Source organism: Limulus polyphemus, unplaced genomic scaffold (assembly GCF_000517525.1).
Source record: "Limulus polyphemus unplaced genomic scaffold, Limulus_polyphemus-2.1.2 Scaffold67, whole genome shotgun sequence".
Lineage (NCBI taxonomy): Eukaryota > Metazoa > Arthropoda > Merostomata > Xiphosura > Limulidae > Limulus > Limulus polyphemus.
The window spans coordinates 124,074-141,634 of record NW_013665677.1 but is presented as its reverse complement, the minus strand read 5'-3'; the positions used below and the strand labels follow the sequence as shown (position 1 = coordinate 141,634).

Genomic DNA, 17,561 nt, shown 5'->3' with positions numbered 1-17,561 from the left:
CACAGATAACCCTTGTGTAGCTTTGTGCATAATTAAACAAACAAACAAATCTATACTTCACTGACGATTAAAAAGTTCACAACGTAACAAAAACACTTTTTACCTTATGTTAGCATGCAACATGAAGTTTATACCCCCACTTTCTCCGTTCCCCCTAAGAGTATATTAGAGTCTAAATTGATTGCTACAAGACTAAAACTTTACAACAACATCAAACCCGATGAAGATGGCGTCATGAAGTGATTGTTGAAATGTCACTGTTACTGTGTGCCAATTGTCAATTTTTATAACGTTATTATCGTTATGTATTGCAGAAATAAAATGTCATGGCTACTTTTCAAGATAACATTTTTTTTAATCGATAAAATATATCCAAAGGGTAAGACGTGCAATTATGAATAATGATGAAAAGCAGATAAGAGAGACGTAAAAAGCTCTAAGTTATGTTACTATTCTATCGTTTTTGTTACATCATATAAAAGTTTGGGAAATAAATTTTCCTTTTCTTTAAAAAATACACCAAAGATAATGGGTTCCGAATTAATGAATCTTACGCTGCAAAGAGACAATTAATCTCCAAAGTAAAGACTACTTCCAGAAAATTACTATCCTTGGCTACTATATATTACTGAAGCGAAAGGTAGTTAACTAGTCACCCAGTTACGTTCGATAAAGGCTTGAAAGAAGTTTATATATATGGGTATCAAACTACTTAACATGAAAACGTGAAATATCTTTCAAGCTTGAGGTTCTTTTACGTTTTATTAAGGTATGCATAATAACCTTAATCTCAACTTTATCCACTAAAAGACTGTAAGGTTCAACTTCGTGAAGCTAACTCCTTTTATGTCTTATCTTTTGTGAGGTGTGGTCGGTTAGACACATTAAAGATCCACTTTCATTATTCAGTCCCGGGATTTGTTGCCTTATTAGAATACTTCATTATTTATATTTTCAACAGACACTGTGAACTTACACTTGTTTTCTGAATTGCATATAATATAAAGAATGAACATACGGAACTGGAATTGTCAATGTGGACGGTACCTTATGTGATAACGTAGAGACCACTAGGATTCAGGTGTATTGTCAATGTGGACGGTACCTTATGTGATAACATAGAGACCACTAGGGTTCAGGTGTATTGTCAATGTGGACGGTACCTTATGTGATAACATAGAGACCACTAGGGTTAGGGTATATTGTCATTGTGGACGGCACCTTATGTGATAACATAGAGACCACTAGGATTCAGGTGTATTGTAAATCTGGACAGTACTTTACGTGATAACATAGAGACCACTAAGGTTCAGGTGTATTGTCAATGTGGACGGCACCTTATGTGATAACATAGAGACCACTAGGATTCAGGTGTATTGTCAATGTGGACAGTACTTTATGTAATAACATAGAGACCACTAGAGTTCCGGTATATTGTCAATGTGGACAGTACTTTATGTAATAACATAGAGACCACTAAGGTTTTGGTGTATTGTCAATGTGGACAGCAACTTATGTGGTAACATAGAGACCACTAAAGTTCAGGTGTATTGTAAATGTGGACGACACCTTATGTGATATCATAGAGAACACTAGAGTTCAGGTGTAGCTACTTCTAAATTTGAGCTACTGGATCAGAGGAAATCCAGCCAATCAGCAGTAGCCGCCTTATAAAGGCTTTGTTCCGCTCCCTAAACCCAAAATCAGAACGTACAGCGTAGATTGTTTAGCGTTATCACATCTCAAACTTTCGACCATGTGGTATGTAATCCAGTATGCTAACCACAGTTGCACTCACGACACACGAAAGTATGAGCACGATACTTAGTCCAAGATAAGCAATTTATTGGAATACACTTCCTTCATGGCACGTTAGTGAGATTGATTTCCGTTAGGCAGTTTTATTGAAATCCTTTACCTACCTATAAGTTCATTTAAGTCCATTTTCTGTAAAGAATCGTTTATTTAGTCTCCAAATGGGACAGATTAAATTTACGGATTTACAATGCTAAGATCTGGGATTCAATTATCTGCGGTGGCTATGACATATAATCTAATGCGGCTTTGCTCAAAAATAAACAAACAAAATGTTTTATTGAAATTCACTTCTCCTAGGAAATTTTATAAATATTTTTATCTTACGACAGCTTTTTAACCTGTATTCCCTTTCCAGTAGTTTATTAAAATTATCTTTTTTTAAATAGCTTTACTGGAACTATTTCCTCTCGAAAATTTTCTGAAATCCATTTTTTTTTACGACATATTTTATGAAATTCTTCACCAAGTGTTTTTTAGTTTTATTGAAATCCAATTCTCCTAATACATTTTATGTAATCTATTTTCCTAAATAATTTTAATGCAATCAAATTTTATTTTTTATTTTGTTTTTGCATTTTAATGATATACTTTCTCCCATGGCCACTACGTAGTTTTATTGAACTAAAGCTTCACTGAAACATATCTGTGAGCAAATGAAATTATCATGTAGAATTTCAAAACTTCTTCAAGAGTTCTTAAAAGCATCAACTAGATAAACAACTTTAGAAAACGGCGAAAGGCTCTATCTCGTGGCACAGCGATATATCCGCGGACTTAGAACGCTACCAATCGGATTTTGATACCCGTGATGGGCAAAGCCCAGCTATCTCATTGTGTAGATTTTTGCTTAACTTCAAACCTAACCTAACCTCTATCTCGTGAAGCAGAAACATCAATTTTTATTTAAAGCATTTTATCTAATGATATAAAAAGAAAAACGATTACCTTTAGGTAAGTCTTATCTTTTAAATTCTTGTAACTCAAACCATTGGAACGCCATCCTTGCAAAATTTCACCTATGTCTGGAGCTGTTTCGTCCACTAGTTGAAATCCAGATATGTTTGTTCCAACATACTGAAATTCTTCTAAGTCAATGGTGTGTAAATCCTACAAAAAACGCAGTTGTTAACCTATGGTTTAAAGAAACCAAGAAAACTTTTTGAAGGTAAATAGTGTTTCAAAAACTTTAGATGACTTTCGCATGAAATTCCAATTTGTTATTATGTTTATAACCCTAATGTACTACATTCCTGTCTCACATCAAAAATTTTATTTGATAAAATAGTATAAAAATTTCCTCAAGACGATTGTACTGAGATTAAAACATTTATTCATTCCTATCAGAAAATTTTGTACCAAGCCCAATAAACGTTTTTGTTGCCCATCAAATAAATATTAGAATAATTAAATTATTGCTATAAACCAATCCATAATACTCTTAGAAAATGTTGAATAATTACGAAATTAAATATTTTAATCAAAAACGTAAGATAATTACGAAGCTAGGGTATACTATCAAACGAAATATTTTTACGAAACTAACGTTTTCCCTCCATAATTATTTGATTTATTACGGTACTACATCTTCAATTAAGAAAAATACTACGACAATATAATTTTTGATAAGAAATGAAGTAATTCCCAAATTTTCTTATAATCTATAGGTTAACCCCAAGATATATCTTTTTACTTACCAAAGATGCGATAAAATAATTGTAATATTCTGACATCATGTCCACTTCTTTGGCCTAGAAAGAAAATTTAAACATTTAATATGCATATTATAAGTGAACTGATATGCATATCTGTTACTTAGTGCGAGTTAAAGTTTATTATAACTGTAGTCTTGGGTAAGAATAAAAGGTATGCTTATATATATTAGCATCTTTGAGTGTTTAAACTAAGATTTTAATATTTTTTGTTCTAATATTGCTTATTAGAATTTTGTAAAGATTTAGATTGCATTCTTTTAAAGTTATAAAAAATGAGAAAAAGGAAAATTAAACTTTGCAGTTTTGTGAAGTCATGTGGCATAAAAAACTGTTGTTATCTTTACACAATCATTAGGCAGACGCAATGTTAATAGATTCGTTTATATGCATAAAACGCATAAAAATCATCAGTCCTCGTGACAACGCAGTATTCAAATTATGAACTCAAATATGTAATAAACACCGCGAATGAGTGAACACACAGTCAACATTTAAATTGCAAATGACTTGGACGAGTTGTTAGGAATGTTATTGGAGACTCTTCATTTTAACAAGACCAAAAATATTTAAAGAAATAAAATAATTATACATATTTGATTTTTATCAAAATAAGAATAATAAAAACCGCTGCACTAGCATAGGAAAATGATTGTTTGGTTGCTTTATCCAGTCAAGTTCTTGAAATGGTATAAAATACATCTACACTTACATTATATCTGGGCCACTTTTAGAATTGTAAATTGTTTCAAAATTTTAAATGATTTTTTTTTTCTGGATGGTAACAGAAAAAGCTTTTCTACGTTTTTCAACTCAGTAAGTGGGCCATACCACACACACACAGACATATACATATATATGTATAAGAAAATAATTCCCCGTCCACGTGTTCCAATGACTGTTTATATTTACAAAGGAAAGATTTAGGTTTATACAGTTCTTTGTAAATGTAAAATTGATATCGGTCTTTTTTGTAGAATCAGCTCTATAACATATATATATTTTTTTTATTTTCGCGGTCTTGCTTTACAGTAGTAGTTTACCTTTTGTATATTTTATATATTTATATCCCACCCTCTCCCTGTAGTGGTCGCACAGCGTATGTGTGTGGAATTACAATGCCAGAAACCGGACTTCGATACCTGTGGTGGGCAGGACACAGATAGCCCCTCGTAATTTTGTGCTTAAACTAAAAAGAAACAAGTATATTTATATTTTCTGCAAGTATATTTGGCTTTCATTTCATGTTAAAGCCAATATAGTTTGGTTAGGATTGAGTGAGTGAGTGGTTAAAACTGAAAATCTGTAATATACATATCTGATGATATTACAATTCTCGTCTCATTAAGGAAAAACACGCTTGCACGTGTCTTTGAAAGAAATATATTTGTAATGTTTGTTTGCATTCGAAGAAGACGAACTGGAAACGAAAGAACATATATATTCAAGTACCTATATGAATTTCAGAACATTATTCAAGAGAATCACAGTTTAGAGATCAGTTTTATTTTAGCACAGGATCTTTTATATAACCAGAGGATCCGACGTACAAAATTAGGGCTTTATTCGATCTTGGTGGAACTTATATAGAATGTAAAACACGATGAGATATGACTATTACATTTTACAGTCTCCAAACTGAACAAAATATTTTATCGAGTTATGACTGGTCACATCATTAGTAGAAACCCCATAGTTAATGAAAGTACTTCTTGTTATGTAACCTGGGGGTTCTCTACGTGAGCGTTCTTTTACTTTTTCGACTGTTGTTGTATCTATTATCAGACCAGAGCCAAATAGATCTTCAGCAGGTAGCTCCAAGCTCCACTGATCGTAACTGGAACTTTGCTACTCTTGGACACGTCATCAACAATCACCATTATTCCCTCGATTACCTGCAAGGTTCCGAGATGCTCGACTTCCAACCTATTTGGCCGATGTGGATGCGATCACGATGGACTTCCTTACAACCCTTGTTGATCCAGATCTATCTATCAAGCCCAAAGATTTTGTGGCAGCACTCAAATAAAAGTTTGGTGCTTTCAAGGTAATAGTAATAGTAGCCTTACAACCTTCAACACATAATAAGATCACATAAGTTGATGTGAGAGTTAAAAAAAGAGGTAATCTAAATAAGGTATGTGACCGTTGCTGGTAAGATGGTGTGGCCACTCCGAAACCCTGTGTCTCTTTAACTACTCATAACTTCTGACTGAAATACCTTATCATCACGAGGATAGCATATGTGGATACAGCAAATTTCAAGCTTTCCAAAATGGTGTACACACCTTCAAGAAATAATTAGCGGTTGAGGGAAAGATCCTATGTTAAAAGCAATAGTTTACTGGTCTGGTTCTTAGCAACGAGAAGACGAACAAAGGCAAAGTCACTATATTACAAATTATAAGAAAAATATATCATTCACATAAGAACATAGCTTGACTGATATGAATGCTTTCGTGTAATTTAGATTGATTAAGTTTGCATAAAATGCAAATTCTGAAAAATCGCTGTAATAAAGAAGGTAGAGATTTAAAAGGTTCAAATAATGATGTTTATTTTAGTTTTTATATTATAAACACAATACTGTTTCTTTACTTTATTTTTAGTCAATAAATGTCTGCAAAGAAATGCCCTAAAACTGTGTAGAAAAGTATTTTTATTGTAAACATTTCTCCACACCACATAACACCTTCCCTGTTGGTAAATATGGTAATGAATTCGGAAAAAATAAATAGCACAATTAAAGTTTGATTTGGTTTGTTTTGAATTTCTCGCAAAGCTAACCAAGGTCTATCTGCGCTAGCCGTCCCTAATTTAGCAGTGATAGACTAGACGGAAGGTAGCTAGTTAACACCACCCACCGCCAACTCTTGGGCTACTCTTTTACTAACTGATTAGTGAAAGTGACCGTCACATTATAACGCCCCCACAGCTGAAAGGGCGACCATGTTCGGTGACGGAGATTGGAATCCGCTACCTCAGATTGCGTGTAGAGTGCCTTAACCACAGTTAAAGAGCGGAATGCATTAGACTTATCTGTTGCTCAGCGCTAAGCTTTATTAGAGCTTATAACGCTAAAAATTTGAATTTGATTCATGCAGCTTAGATAGCCTATTGTGTAGCTTTTCGCTTAACAACAAACAAAATAAAGTTGTGTTTTAGTGTTAAAATAATCCTTCATCATAATATAAGCCTCAAATCATATCAAAGTTCTAAAGGTGTTTACTTTTTTATTATAATTACTTATGTCGTAAATGCATGTGAATAAAATCAGTTTTCTTCAAATAATTGAATAACAACTCATTGGAACTCTTCGACTCTAAGTTCCATGTTTAATGTAAAAATAAAACTATGTTTTCTATTGTATTGAAAGTTAATTTAATGAGCTTGGAAAGGCTATAGTAAATACAAAGTATCAACTCAGCAAATAATCCATTTCCTATATCGATGATGATGAAACTTGTTTAAAATTCATCTATTATGATCGAGGAAAGACATATTTGAATTAAAATCTTAATAGTACAAAATGCACAATACATCATATTTCAAAATAAGAATGTGCAACTTTCTCCCAGGATTCTAAATTGGCTGAAATGCTCACATTTGTTTCAACATCTTATCTGAAGGTAAAACAACAAAACATATAGTTTCAGAAAGTGCACAGAAGTTCTTGGGAACAGTGGAAGGCGTGTTTAAAGCGAAATCCGCTTAAATACCGGCAAACAAATATGTTTAGGAAGATATATCAGAAGATTTCAAGTTTGCCCCAATGAAGAAAGGCATACCTTTCGAAATAGCTCTTGCTATGGAGTTTCTTATTTTTGTACATAATTGATTTTCTGAGCGTAGTCGTTTTCCTGAAGATATATTTTCAGTTTATCTCTTGTCCTCTTGACTTCGTTGTTTATGTAATGTATGTTAGGTCTTTTCCTCACTTAGTTTATCTAATGTCTCTTAGTGTATCTATTGTTTCTAAACTTATATTATGTCTCTTAGGATGTCTTTTAGCCTCTTAGTTTAGTAATGTCTTTTAGCTTACCACTTAGGTTTTTAGATTATCTGTAGTATTTTACTGCATCGTTTTTGGTCTTAGCTTATCTGTGTTTCTTAGATTACCTCTTGTATTGTTAACTTATCTGATGTATCGTAAGGTCATCTTTGGTCTTTTATTTGACGTCTCTTAATACTTCACTTTGTCGCTTAACTTATCTAGTGTCTCTTAATGTGATTATTCGTTTATGAGCTTATCCAACTACCTGTGTCCCAGTAATTCAGCGGTAAGTCTGAAGGCTTATGATTCCAGGAACCGGGTTTCGATACCCATGATAGGCACAGCAGAGATATCCCATTCTGTAGCTTTTTGCTTAACATTAAACAAACAAGCAAACAAATTAGCATCTTTTTAGCTCACTTGTTAGTCTCTTGGCTTATCCAATGTATTTTAGTTTATTTCTTAACCTCCTTACTTATCTAATTTCTCTTTATTTATCGTTTGCTCTCTTAGCTTATCTTATGTCTTGGTCTCCATCTTATCCTACATATTTAGTTCTGTTTATCTATTATCTTGTCTGATATCTTTTCGTTTACCTCTTGGTTTATTGTTCCATCATAATGTTATCCTATAGCTTGGTCTTTTAGTTTATTTGATGTAGGCCTATAAACTAAAAGTTGCAAAATAAGCCTCTTAGTACAAGTAGATCAGAACAGAACATGTATTCATTAGTGTTTTTCATTTTGCAGACATTTATCGGTTAAAAATAAAGTGAAGAAGCAATGTTGTGTTTATAATTATAAAAACTAAAGTAAACATAATTATTTGGACGCTTTAAATCTCTGTCTTCTTTATTACAGCAAATTTTCAGTCTACATTTTATACAATTTTCAATGATTTTTCAGTTATAAACAGTTATGTAGTTTTCTTGGTAGAGTGTTGAAAATATTAAAGTGACTAATATTAGTAGTTAATATTTGCAGATAACTAAATGTTCGAAGAATATATATTCAACATTTTACATGAAAACTTGATTCACGTAAAAGTGTGTATTATCTTCAATGCAAACCATTTAAACGATAATTATCGTACAATGTAGCAATACAGAGTAACTCATTTCTCTTTCTGCCTCCGATTGGGTAAGACACTATATTTTTTTGGGTATTGTTTGAAGTTGTAGATTTCATTGATATGAAAACTTTATTACTAATTTATTGTTCTAATAAGATTATAGATATCAAAACAAGTTTAACTTCAAAGTTCAATCAATATTTGATACTGTGACTTGTGATTCTATAGGTCAAGTTTCAATTGCAAGGTCAATTGATAAGAATTATGGGTATTATGAAGCTATCTCTCGTAAACATTCTCAAATTTTGTGTTTAACTTCAAACTAAGTTATAGAGAGTCAAAGTATTTTATAAAACTTATACGTAACAATGACTTCGGTAAACATGTAAAAATGATAAATTTTGTACGTGTTATATTTAGAGTTCGGTTTTCTACAGGTCAGCTGTAAAACTCTAAGTCATAAAACATTTACATGATCACACTTACATTTTGGTCTCTTCCACGTTGAATACAATGATCTACTGGTCATACCTGAAGTTTAGGTTTTTCATCAGATGTTGAAATTACTAAATTAGCACGATTCACCTGTTCTCTTCCTTCTTCTCTCGTCAGTTATTTTTTCTACATGAATTATGTTCCGTTAAAGATAGTTCAAGTTATCTCAGCTTTAAGAATGCAACTATTTTTCCATCTTTTGTGTGTTCTTTCAGATACGTTTTATTTAACCATACCACTACGAATAACATTTATTTATTTATCAGTCATGACGATGAAAGGTTTGTGTCGTTGTTTGGTTCTTTGATAAGAACTGATATTTCTATATTTGTGAGCGAGTTTTAGCCTCAAAATTACAAGCCTCCTAGTGGCTCAACGGTAACTCTGTCAGTTCATAACGCTAAAAACATTTTCGATACTCGTGGTGGACACAGCAAAGAGTTCATTATGTAGCTTTGTGCTTAACAACAAACAAACATATGTGCAAACTAACTTTCACTCTTCACATTTAAAGATGATGCTATTGGATAGTTTACGGTTTTACTTAGCTTTGTGTACAATTATTTGAAAAAGTTCTAAATAATGAACAACTTTCTAAAGCTCCTTTTGTTGCATCAGACACGTCGTGTGCAGGTGTAATTGCGGTGAAATCATCCCGTATCGCTTCTGGTTCCAATGTGAATGATGCTGTTCAGATTGTGTGTAAATGAACAATGTTTTGAAAAATAAACATCACAAATGAATGGCATATTTGTGTTTTCTAAGGTTTCTCTTTTAAATCTACATTTTTAGAATAAAAATGAGCTTCAATAAATAAATCCAAAAGTTTGAAGTTTTACCTGCTTACCGAAACTAATCAAAGCAGGAGAAATTTTAATTTAATCAAAACTCAAGTTCATAAAATTTAACGAGTCTTCCATCGAATACTAAAAAGATTGATTTTTTTAAACGCTGAACATAATTAATTTAACAAATGAGAAACGCACTATCCGTAATACATATATATGGTAAACAAAAGAAAAAATATATATCTAAGGATTTATACTTAAACTGTTAGATAGTGCTCCTATTCAGTTACCTAGTTTTTACGGAAAACTTAACGCTTTTTTCCTGAATTAACTGTAGTTGCTATTTGATAAAAGTATTCTTTTACATCACTAATGCAACGTTTATTGGACACTGCAGCAAGATGAAGTTATCAAATATTTAATGTGATAAAGCATATATTTGACATTACGTATTACAACGTTCGTAGGTTATTAATTCATAACTTTAATATAATGAGTAGAGAGTTTGTGAATGTGGTTTTTGTTCTGACAAAACCAAAAACAATTTATACTTTTTAGAAAAAGTATGGAAATAGTGAAAAATATTGGAAATAGAAAAATTGTTTAACTTTATATTTAAATTCAATGAAAATTAAATCAGGACCATGATTCTCATTTCGGCTGGTAATAAGTATGAACCTGATTTATTTTTCATTAAGCTTAAGAATAAGACTAAATATTTCTTATACTTATAATATTTTTGCTCCCCAGTGACACAGCGGTATGTCTGCGGACTTACAACACTAGAATCCGGGTTTCGATACCCGTGGTGGGCAGAGCATAGATAGCCCATTGCGTAGCTTTGTGCTTAATTACAAATAAACAACACAATATTTTTATCGTATTCAATATCTTCAAGAACAATTACAACATTTTCTTAAGGTAATGACGTAATTCAGATTTCAGTTTTAAAGGTACTCTATCAGCAATGCTTATTTTTTTCAGTTCTATGTTACAATTTCTATTTTTTCTTCTTTAACTTTTCAAGGCTTTGCTGCTGCGTTACATAACTATTGTTACCGTTTTTCTCTGTGTACAGCTACATAATAAGCTATCTGCACCTTGTCCACTGCAAGGAATTGAACCCCAGATTTTAGTGTTATAAGACCGTAAACTTACCGTGAGCCACCAGGAAACATATTACATAATAGGCTAGAGTGAAACTGTGTAAAAACTTTAGACTTTAAAAGTTTGTTTCTGCAGGAAACAAATATTAGACCAGTTCATCTGAAATTAAGGACAGTTAATTGTGTGATTCACTAATTAATAATGTACCTTATGCTGGGGTACGCATATGGATTACGAGGTACTTTCGTTATATATTATCATTAAGTACGGTAATACTTAATAGTAGGGATCGTGATGAAATATGATGGCGTCCATAAAAATCGCCCGTTTAAAACCATCTTTAAAATGTCTGAATATTAACAATGACTAGTTCACAGTATTGACTGAGCAAAACTAAAGCTTATTGTACATATAAATCAGTCTAAGTCGTTATATATGCGTTTGTGGAATGAATCAAAATTTCAAAATTACAACGCAATTTCGTCTAAGTAAATAAGTAAATGACTTTTCCAGCTAAACGTACAGAAAAAATGACGAACCTTATCGCTCTAATTCTTTCACAGAACTCTTCCGTCTAGGGTTCTATTAACTCCTTTCTTGTACCGAAAGGATACCAGTATATATGTATAACGGATGATGTGCTACTTTGGGTGTATAATTAGATTTGAGGGTAGGTTGGTAGAGATCCTGATGAATGATAAAATCGAATCGGGTATATGAACGCCCCACGTTTGGTATTGCTGATGCAAAAAACTATTGCTAATAAAAAGAGTTACTTCAAGTATAATAAAAAAATAATTTTGTAAAGAAAGTAGCGCTGCAAATACAGGTAGTGAAGTGTTACAGAAATTAAGGAAATCTTTTTTAGTGACTTGTACCATCCTATAAGAAAGGAAATCCTGATCCTAATAAGACTAATAGTTTATCTGCTGGATTCCATCTTTACCTTTTATCAAAAGAGAAGAATCAGATTTTAGTTGAATCGAGATAAATATATAAAGCCATGAAACAAACATCTTGTCACACATCATCTAATATTAATGGGCTAGCCACTGAATGTTATCGAACTTTCTGGGATGCCTTGTTATACGTGTTTTACGAATCTTTAGAGATGATTGTTTATCGCCTATTATGTTGTTATCTGTTGCATGATTATTACCGAAGTGTGGAGAGTTGAAAGACTTAAAGCATTGTCGGCTTGCGTCTTTACTGTCGGACCAATCATGGTCAGTTCTACTTCATTCGAGATTTATTGATTTTAGTGAAAACAAGTAACGAAATAACGAAACCTTTGCATGATGAATTTAGATTATGGAAGGCGTCTGACAATGTTGAGTACGATTAGTTTCGGGATCTTTAAAAGCCTTTGGGTCCAAAGTTATTGAAGATGATCACTACTATGTTTACTAATGAAAAATTTATTATCTGTAACAAAAGTTTACTAACCAGTGCAACTCCTTTTTAAAAAGAAATCAGATAATAATGTTCAATGTATCCTTTTCACAATTGCTATGGAACTCTTTCTAGTAAGACTGTGATCCAAACTTGTACAGATAGGAGAGTGTCTTTCCAAGCTATGTTAAGGTTGTTTTATTTCAGCTTATGTTGATGATGTGTGAATGTTCATGTTCGAGCGAATGTTGAGTTTCTAATGATTTCCAAATGTATCGCTAATTAAGAGATTGCTTCAGGAGAAAAATAAAAACTAGTAAATGGATGAGCAGGGATAAGAAGCCGCTGGCAACTTGCTATTATAACGTTGAAATTAAAGTTATTAGTGTAACTAATAAAGTAAAGAAGGACTAGGTTTAAATTTTAAAAGTCCTTAAAAGGACGTTTTCTTCTTATCAATGGGGTTGTTGTACCTTTTTACTCCACCCAAACATTGTTATATAAATTAAGTAGTTATTTCTTGGTCAGTTTTGGGACAAGTTTCTTTGATAATCCCAAAAATATTTGACCAGAAACCCTAACTTGAAGGTTTCAGCTTAGTTTCCCACGTCCTAAAGCTTGATTCTTTTCGTATATCACGATTTCTTTATTTGTTTCAGACTTCGCTAGAAAAGAGCTTTAATGATGTAGTTACTGAAACAATTATGTGCTAGTAATTTAGAAATATTTCATTTTTAGGATATTATGACCATGCGAGATAAACCTTGGTCATCGACTTTACTTAGGTTTTATTGGGGCGCTCATAGTAGGTTGAAAATATTAGACCCGTGTTGGATTTCAAGTCTGTTTACTTCAACAGATATGCCCCATGAAACAGTTTTCATTAATCCTTTGTTGACAAATCTCGCTAAACATACTACTCCATATTTATTTTCATAAATGTTGAGATATATAGAATACATTTCTCAACTTGTTGATAATATTGCTTTGCGGTGGAAACCTCATGTTGACGTTTTACAACACACAAAAGTTACTGTGTAGATACATTTAAATATATAGACCCAGTCTCTTACTTCATTTATTCTTACTTCATCGAGAGGAGGGTCGCGTCAAACTTTGTTTAATATTTCATCTTTATCAACCCATGAAATATATCACTATATGATTGAATCTAATCAAATTAATGTTGCTTTTCAAATTTGACGAACATTTTTCATTGTAATCAAGCGACGGGGATAGAAAATATTATTGTAGTTCTTGGGCTTAGAAACTTGTATCCAGTGTTTGGTGGTGTATTTTACATTGTTCTGTTCGTGACTTGTAGACAAGCTCGTTCTGTTGTGAAACTGTTACAGTAAAACACCAGTATTTTACTTATCCAGTCACTTTTAATTATTATCATGGATTTTTGATATAATTTTATCTTGTGTTAGGTGTTTATTACATTGTTTCTGGTTTTTATATAAATAATAGCGTTGTTGGACTTCAGTGGGAGTTATCTCTTTATTACGGCAAAGAGTGCTTGTAAAAGTTCTTAAACCAAAGTAGCATTATTGTTATTATGTTTTTGATATTTCTGTAGAAGTCAAGAAAATAAACAAAAAAAAGTTGCAAGTAGATTCTGAAAGGAGGGTGTTTACTATCGTTTACTGGACCAATTTCGTATTTATTTTGAAAAAAACGTATTTTGATAATCAATTGTTTACTACTTCATAGAATATATTAACAATGTAATTAGTGAGAATTAATTTTATTATCTTTGTGCAAGTTATCTTAAGTTTATTTTATTGTCTCTGAACTTGTATTCTTTTATTATGCATGTAGCAATATACGTAAAGACCTTATATATGGTTTATGATTGGTAAATAACAAACATCATCTATCTGTTTGTCTGTCTCTTCCCATCTATCTGTGTGTTATTTCCATTTTACCAAATATTTGTAACTAAAAACATTTTTATTGAATTTCATGGTTGTTGACAGCAGTGACTTAAACCATAAGATGCTTGATTTATATCTTCATTCGCTATTGCTCCAAGTTTTAAAAATAAAAGTCAACCCCGATATCTTTAAGTCGTGTAGTTTTTCATACAAGGAAAAAGTATTGCTGGGATACATCTAATCCCTTGTTGTTTTTTATAGGATTAATATCCGGAAGAAATTATTACCAAAGAACATAACATTGGCTATGATAAGAGGGTTATATGCAACTAAAATAGTTATTCACATGATCAAAACCCGAGGCCTACGTAACAGTATACACAAAGGAAAACATAAAAAACTCACATGTTTCAAAAAATCGATAATTTTTTCTGTTGGTACATCTACGATGATATTCTTAACTCCTGCTTTTCCGATCTCTTTTAAGAGCTTCCGATATTCTTGACCTGGTACTATCTGCTTTACAAGCACTTTCCGCTGTTCTTCTCGCATCAAAGGATCTTTGAGCAATTCTTCCAGTCGTATCAAAGCTAAACGAAAATGGATCTTAGTTAAACAGCAATATATTCACAATGGGCTCTTTGTGTTTCTTGAGACGAAGAGTCTAAGAAATTGAGCAATTTCTTCCTAGTACTTGAAAATCCGTACCGATGTTTTAAGTGGTATTTACTGCAAGCAATAGTTTATTTTGTTTCTGTTGCCTGACATAAAGATATTTTGGAATATGTACGTTATGTTTATTGCGCCTATCATGGTTTGGTAATTAGGGCACTTACTCGCAATTTATGGGTAGCGGGTTCCATTCTCGTCACCGAACATGCTCGCCCTTTTAACTGTGAGGATGTTATAATGTAACGGTCAATCCCACTTTTCGTTGGTAAATAATAGATCGAGAGCTGGCGGTGGGTAGTGTTGACTAGCTGCCTTTCCTCTAATCTGTCACTTCTAAATCAGAGACGGTTAGCCCTGATAGCTCTTGAGAAGTCTTGCGCGAAATTCACCCAAACGAACTGTTGTTTGCATTAACATTAAACTTTATTCTTTCAATTTTAAAAGGACTCGTCCAATATTCATTTTTTCAAGCAATTGTTGTTAGCGTCATGTTTCTTTAACGTAGTGCTAATAAAACATGACCTATTACTCCAGAAAACATAATTGGTTTTATTTAAGCCGACGTTTCACCATTACGACTTAATCGGGGCAAACAAGATACTTACCAACTAATTTGGTCTAAAACAAAAAAATCCAAAATAATTCGAGTCTGCGCAGTAGGATGGACTTCGCCCGAGAACATTTCTTAGTTTGTAGCATCTCTACAATTGACTGAAACATAATGTATTACCCCACATTTGCAATAAGAAATTACTGAAATGTTGAATAAATATTTTTTTAATGATTGTTTTTAAATAATTGTGACAAAGTTAAATACAATAGAACAGTTCTAACACACCTTTTCTTTTGTTTAAAACTGAAACTAATCTTTGGTAGCCCAGGTTGCTGTCTCTTTTATTTCGTGCATGTTTATCCCCTTAGAGATATTTAATAATTATTTCTGGAACACTCCTTTAGCTGCTCAGATGTTCATGTTGACCAGTTGCTTTCTTTCTAATTCACAAGTTTAAAATTAGGGACAAACGGCAAGATAGACCTTGTGTGACTTTGGAAAATTATTCGAAACAAACTAAATTAAACGAAATCGTGAAGGAATACAAATATAATCAAGAACTAGTTGAAAACTAAAGATAAAGGATAGCATTATAAGATATATATAATTTTTTTAAATTCTGTATCTACAATTATACACATATAACAAACTTTACGCTAAAATTTAGCTAAATACTAAACCAAAAGAATATCAGCCTAAAATGTATATCTTTGACTCCATAAGGATGCGTAAAACTTCGCAACAAAGGTTCATTTGAATGTTAAGCTAAACGAAATCATTTTAAAACAAGATAAATAAACAAAATTGGGAATTTAAAAACCTGCAAATAGGGATACAAAAGTAAGGAAACAAAGCTGGAGATACTGTAGACATTACTTTGTCAAACTACAAATCCCTATTTGGATCCATGCTGTTACCTAGAATTACATTTGGAGGAGTTAAAATAGGGATTTGTAGTTTGAGTAAGTAATGTTCCAGTATCACCAACCTTGTTTCCTTACTTTTTGACTATTTCTATTTACAGGTTTTCAAATTCCGAATTTTTCATTTATCTTGTTTGTTGGATTTTTATGCACAACTATTGGCAAAGAATTACTTGATATGGTAGCTAACTTTATATATTGTAATGATAATAAACATAGCTAGTAGCTAGCTGAAACGGTCCGTGATGATTTACTGTAGCTATGGACTGTTTGATTGTATTAGTTTGAGATGTAAAATGTTAAGCTGCTGTTGGAGATTAACCATGGATATTTATTTGAGAATATAGTGATCATTTATAGTTCCTGTGTAACTAAATTCTTTATATATATATAACCCATAGCAATGGGCAAGTATATGCCAAGACTTTCACACAACCCCCATTAAGCGTATATAAAATTTTACCAGTAGAAAAGCAACCTTTTCAAATAAAACATATACGTCTAAAACATCGCTTTAAATAAACCTTCGTGTCTTTTAAAATACTTATTCTACGAATGTATGTAATAAAACTGAATATTATATGTATTTATGTATTTTTACTCCTTCATTTCATACATAATATAGGGGTTGGCTCCCTAAACTCACCGATTGTATAGTGTACAAAGCATTTATATGTTAGAGTCATCTAATATTAATATATTATTGACTGGTAATTCCTGTTTCACCTTGTACTTAAGCTTTCTAAAGGAGCAACAGATGTTTGTAAGAAACTTAACTTCAACGGGTAATGATAACATCGTTTACACTAGAATTGTGATTTTTAGAGCTCATCTATATAAATATAATAGTACTATCTGTTGTCTGTTGTATGTCCATGTAACTACTTCGCAGGATGTGAATGGACCTTCACCAAAATTCGTAAGGAGGTTCATTGGGTTCATGCGGGAAAACATACCAATGTTCAACTGGTGTGTGTATAAGTGTTTTACACTCACAAAAAATGTTTAACAACTCTATTTATTCAATTACATACAAAATTTTAGTTTTGGACTTTGCAGTTTTTATGGCTGTATTTTGCGTTTCTTTACCACTATCTCAACTCCTGTGGATGGATCTTCACCAAATTTGGTATGGAGTTTCATTGGGTACATAGTGAGA

General features: G+C 32.2%; 1 protein-coding gene across 1 annotated transcript in view; it reads right to left on the bottom strand.

The window, feature by feature from the left end:
- LOC106465267 (glutamate receptor ionotropic, kainate 2-like) overlaps nucleotides 1–17,561 on the bottom strand; it is a 133,341-nt gene that overhangs the window by 42,704 nt on the left and 73,076 nt on the right. The window contains exons 4-6 of the mRNA XM_022393687.1: nucleotides 14,660–14,844; nucleotides 3,513–3,566; nucleotides 2,764–2,925 (exon numbers count right to left, since the gene is read on the bottom strand). Of these exons, the coding sequence (XP_022249395.1) occupies nucleotides 2,764–2,925; nucleotides 3,513–3,566; nucleotides 14,660–14,844 (401 nt within the window). The remainder of the gene's footprint in view (nucleotides 1–2,763; nucleotides 2,926–3,512; nucleotides 3,567–14,659; nucleotides 14,845–17,561) is intronic.